At 41.4% G+C, this 6,000-nt stretch overlaps 1 protein-coding gene across 1 annotated transcript in view; it reads left to right on the top strand.

Moving 5' to 3' along the window:
• Nucleotides 1-920: 920 nt before the first annotated feature.
• Nucleotides 921-6,000, top strand: part of ST8SIA2 (ST8 alpha-N-acetyl-neuraminide alpha-2,8-sialyltransferase 2) — a 338,633-nt gene continuing 333,553 nt past the window's right edge. Inside the window, exon 1 of the mRNA XM_056571875.1 lies at nt 921-1,358. Coding sequence (XP_056427850.1) covers nt 1,261-1,358 — 98 coding nt within the window. The 5' untranslated portion in view covers nt 921-1,260. The remainder of the gene's footprint in view (nt 1,359-6,000) is intronic.

Here is a 6,000-nt window from a genome sequence, read left to right as displayed (position 1 = left end):
CCAGTGGGTTGTTCCCCCCCCGTGGGCACTGGTGTCGCGACGGTGATGGTCGCCGCCCAGTGCTACGCCATTTTGTGCTAGGGACGTTAGGGACCCACTCTAAATAGGTGGCCTTGACGTGGCGAGTGGGCTTGTACTTTTTGATCAAAAATGTATACTAACAACCTGTTAGTTTTTGATATTATGCTGAGAAGCAGTCAGATCATTATACAAGATTGTAGATGTGCGACCATGTCTGTTTTCTACCCGAATTCACACATTGATAAATGTCCCCCATGGAAATCAATTGAAATACTGTGCAGTAACGAAACAGCGTTAGAGTTGTGAGCATTTCCTATCAACCACTGCAATATGGTGTTACATTGAATAAAAGTTGCAGGCATTTGCCACTTTTTCAGCTGTTTTGACACTTACATAGTGAGATATAAACATATAGCAGCCATGGTCCTGCTCTAGCCATTCTGCTACTGAACCATTGGTCTGTGCTGTGCAACACATACCGAGATGCTGTGTAACCCATTACTTACCAACGATTCTGTGAAGCTCCAGTGATTCCAAACCAGGGTGCCTCCAGCTGTTGCAAAACTACAATTCCCAGCATGCCCGGACAGCCGAAGGCTGTCCGGGCATGCTGGGAATTGTAGTTTTGGAAAAGCTGGAGGCACCCTGGTTGGGAGACATTGAGCTAATTATCTTGTAGATCAGTATTTTCCAAACAGTGTGTCTCCAGCTGTTGCAAAACAACAACTGCCAGCATGCCCATGCTGGGAGTTGTAGTTTTCCAACAGCTGGAGGCACCCTGGTTGGGAAACACTGCTCTATGTATATATCACTATTCCCTGCCTAGTGTAATGTTCATATGTTTCTCATATACTGCTACCAGCAGACACCTCTCCCTATTCTCCTGCAGAGGTGAGGACCATTCCCAGGTGAGGACCTCTTCTCTGTCATACTAACTTTAAGCCAAAGAGAAGGTGGGGAGGAGGATCTGTGTGTCAGCCAGTGAGTGCCAGGACTTTGCATGGATCTCTGCTCTTTCCTCAGTGTCTGTGAGAACAGCAGCATGTATTCTGATGATAGGTGACAATGATCTGCCACTATCCCCCACATCCACTCATCACAGGAGGAGGAATAACCAGAGACCCTGCCTGCCTTGTTGTGCTTGCAATGAGCTGGGATTGACTTGGAGCAGTTGTGGAGCTGCTGGTACTGAGAGCTGTTTGGCATCATTTGCATTACTAGCCTGGACCTGCAGGAGCTATGCATCTGGACTTCAGGAGCTGGGTACTGGCCACTGTCACCTTGTTGGTGGTCTTCCTCATCTTGGCGGATATATCTGAGCTGGAGGAAGAAATCGGGTAAATACACGTCTAGCCCCTCTTGTAGACCAGCAGGGAGCTCCTGATGATCTAGTTTCTTTGTCTTCATAGTTCAGCTTGGCTCTTGCTTAACTCTCATGCCTTTCTATGCTTTTCTTATAAGACAGGCTAGTAGTTAACCCCATCATGTGTCATGTGCTTTAGTGGTGGATAGAATAGCTATTACACAAGCATGCTACTTTTGTATTGTGCCTAGGTGTCTATGGAGTGACACACATCACTGATGGCTTCATCAGATTCCCATTCACTTGTGTTTCCAGTTGCAATATAAACAGAGAGAATGTAAGGCATCAGAGAGATGGAGCTGCTATAGGCTATTAATGAACTGCTTCTAATACAAATGCAACATATTGTTGGAAAGCACTGTGCTTAATGCAGGACCATGCCTTGGAGACATGGCAGAGCTTCTAATGCAAAACAGTGGATGCTGAAAAACAATAGTTATGATGCAAAGCTGTGCTTGTATCACAACACAAGCCTCCTGAATGCACAACCAGCCTGTACTGCTAAGAATCCACACACATACATATATGTGATACAGGAAAATGAGGGCTAGTTCCTGAGATGATACATGCAGCAAGGAAGAGGATCAAGGGTTCCACTTTATTTATTATAGTGTTGAATCTTTGTTTGGTAAATAGAATACTTCCCACCTATGCCCGCTGCCTCTCTGATAACAGGGTTTGCAGATAGTAAGGTTAGAACTTTAACAGAGGAAATGATTCCTTATTCTGCTGATATGTCATTTGCTATTATGGATCACTGATGGACTAGTGGATTGGGATAAGATTTACATGAAGTGCAGGACTGTGCAGTGTCGGGTGTGGTGAGTTGCCCCCATGGCTGGCATTACACGTGTCTGGATGGATATTGGACAGCAGTGAGGATGAGCTAAGCTTTTCCTGGTATCTCCTGGGTGTGTTGAGTGGTTTTTATATTCTCTGCTGTCTTCATGCCTTTCAGTAATGTAATCTCGGTGATAAGACACTGGGGCTATATTCATACTGGAACTGACCACAACATTTTAGTAAAGATCCTATCTAGTCTGTTATTTAAAAATACTCAAGGGATCACAGTAAAAATCTTATGGGATGAAAAGTTATCTGCTCGGTTATTCCAAGGAAATACTATCTTAGTTGTGAATTGTGACATTTCCATCCTTGATATTTCATACTTATTCTTTCCATCCTTGATATTTCTACTTATTTAGGATGTATAAATGGAGACTTTCTATTGAGTAACTTTTTATGTTTAACTCTTGACTGTCGGCTGCAGTCCAAAAAAGTGCACTATAATGACTGTAGCTCAAAGTATTGCTATAATGTGCAACAAAAAGCCCAAGACTCACTAAGAGTAAGGACTGTTGGTCCATCCAGATGTATAACAAGTTATCAATACTTTATCCTGTTCATTCTTCCTGCTCTGGAGATACACCTGTAGGCAGAAAGGTATTTGTATATCTCATAGCTTTAGCTGTTGCTTTTTTTAACTTGTTCTTTTGCTAACTCTTGGATGGGTTGAATGGTTGTATAATTTGGCCGCATTGACATCTATAGTTATGAAAAGTTCAGTTTTCAAAAGCCATTTTTATTGGTGTGTTTTGCTTTTTAACCTTCTCAAACAAGCGTTGTTACATTTTAGAAGCAACATTAAACATTGTCGACATATCTATATACAATTCAATTTATATATATATATATATATATATATATATATATATATATATATATATCAATGAAGAAAATCTACTTATCCAATACAGCAGCGGGTGCCAGCACCCCAGACCCGATCAAAGTCCATGTAATATAAATGTAGAAAAAGCGCAGCACTCCTCAATAACGTGAAAAAAAGTGGTGATTTATTGGCTCACATAGCAGCAACGTTTCTGTCCTACCATAGGACCATTTTCAAGCTTAGTGACACAACTCATGTAGGGGGTATATATACCCAAACATATGTGTGTAATCAACATCATGATCAATATAAACAATTTGCAAAATAAAGTGCATAAGTGCAAAAAATACATTGCATTACAAGCAGTGTAAACAGTATCAAAAGTGTACATTCATATTATATAAAGTGCATTACATAAAATGTGCGGTAGATTAAAAACATGCTTGAAAATCTCATAATACATATAATTGTCTATTAATAACTGCAGCTGATAACAATATTAAATAATGTATACTAGTATAATAGTAAGTGGAGATACCACTTCAGGTGCTTGACATGTACATGTTTCCTATATGCCAGTATGTCAGTAAATAAAAGCTCAAGTAACTTTTTAAGATGGTTCTATAGATTCTTGTATATTATGCATTTCTGATGATAATATACAGTATATTGCTTATTTCATGCATCCACTGCAACAGAGAGACTGATCATCATTATTGTTTTTCGTCCATGCCAGAACTACTTCCAAAAAGAGATGCAGCTGTATGACTAGTGTATATCGTTTTGACAACCCTATCAAACAGATCTGTTAAAAGAGTGTACAGTTTGCATAAAGTTTGACAGATGTGTTCTTTTTTTTTTCTTCTTTTCTTGTGGCTTTTGAATTCTCTTTTTAGACAAGTCCAAATGTAAACCATCCAAACTCTAAAGTTTTGGGTATGTTTTACATTCTTTATCTAAACATATTGTTTTCTTTTATAGTTTCTGTAGTCTCCATTTTTTTAAAGCCAGAAATTATTCAAAAAGTGTCCAGACAGAAACCTGATAGACCTTTTAAGAAAGGAGACATTATAGGCATGTGTCTGCCCCATAATAGTAGCCACAAGTTACATATAGATACTTTTTTGTTGGCTTTTAGATGTATACTGACAATTGTAAGTAAAAATCTGGTTCAAAATGAATTGAGCCGTAGGGTGCATTCACATTCAGAATGCACCCACATTCAGAATGCAGCCACCAATGCCTATATCAATCGGGGACCTGCCCGACCCTGCACCAGCCTCATTGATGGCACTGAAGTCCGTGTGGAATTCTACCAACAGAATGAGCATGTTCATCCTTTCAGCAGGTCTGGAATCTGAAATTTCCACAATGTAAATTGAAAACCTATTCACACCAATATTAAATTCAGGCAGCAGATGTCTGACTCTGAGCCGAATTTATGAGTGAAATTTCACTTGGAAATTCTATAGTGTGAATGCATCCTAATAGTGCTAATTCCTGTTCATAAAAGAATCTCAGAAAACTTGGGAGATTACATTCATACATGGTGTACAATGGATTACCATTAGTGGATGTTAAGCTACTTTTTTCACACTGTGTTTGCTTGGCACATTTACTGTATGCGCCCCAATATATACATTATATGTAACCATTGATCTTTATTGCCTAAAGGAGGTCAAGAGAGAGTACAATTTGTGACTTCATTCAGGTTGTATAGACTGAGTTATTCTTAATACAATAATGCAGACGTCTATATTGTTCCATGAGGCTAGATACAGTAAAATATGCAGACCAAGTGGTATAAATTTTTTTGTACAAGTGACCCTTCAATATATATGACAGATCCATAATAGGCATATATCGGATGTATACTTCAGGGAATCAGACAGTAGAAAGTCTGTGTTAAATGATCCTTTATAAGTATATATTGTCAACAGAGATGAATAAACCTCCTAAAATTCATTTTAGGAGGCTTTTCTCAAACTGGATCTAGATCAAATTTGTTCTAGATTCAATGACTAAATCAGATTCAGTCCTACACTTGCAGTGTAGTGTAGGGAGTGTAAGTGGCCATGCACAGCATAACCATTTGCCTATATTTTGGCAAGACAGTAAGCAGCAATGCACAGAGCACTGTTGTTTACAGCAAAGGAATAGGGAGTCATGTCTTGAACAAGAGTCCCTGCTTCTCAACATAGTTGGCATGGTGTTCTACATTAGAGTATGCATACTGTAACACTCATGTTTAAGAAGACAGGAACCCCAGTGGATGTGGATCCGCTGGACCTGTGTGGCAGATGACTCGGACCATACCAGGGAGCAGAGTCTAAGGTGCCACTGGTTTTCACCAGAGCCGCAAAGCGGGATGGACTTGCTGCGGCAGGCGGCACCCAGGTCGCTACCCCTGGCATGGCTCGATCACACAGGCGGCTGAGGAGATGCAATGCACAGGAGGGATAAGTCAGCTTGTAGTCTAGATAGCAGAAGGTCAGGGCCGGCGGCACGGTTGCGTAGTCAGGACGTAGCAGGAGGTCAATAGGCAGGCGGCAAGAATAGGCAGTGCGAGAAGCAAGGTCGGGTCACAAAGTGAAGGATCAGATACACGGCAAGGCAGAAACAGGAATGCTTTCTCTCAGGCTCAAGGCAACAAAGATCCAGAAGGGGAGTGAGGAGGGTGTAGGAATATATAAATGAGCCACAGGTGAACCACGCTAATGAGCGCACTGGCCCTTTAAATCTTAAAGCTCCCCCACGGGGACAGGTACACGTGCGCTGGAGCAGTGAGGCAGAGGGTGGGGCAGCAGAAACACCAAGTGAGTGACGGACTGGGGCTCGCATGTGGGCACGTCCCGCAATGTGAGTCCCAGCCCCGCCGGCAACAGCAAGTAAAGGGACCATGCAGTCACGGCCAGCTTGTGCGGCCGGAGCACATAACGTAACACAT

The sequence above is a fragment of the Hyla sarda genome, chromosome 4 (genome assembly GCF_029499605.1).
Source record: "Hyla sarda isolate aHylSar1 chromosome 4, aHylSar1.hap1, whole genome shotgun sequence".
Classification (NCBI taxonomy): domain Eukaryota; kingdom Metazoa; phylum Chordata; class Amphibia; order Anura; family Hylidae; genus Hyla; species Hyla sarda.
This window is presented reverse-complemented; position numbering and strand designations above follow the sequence as displayed.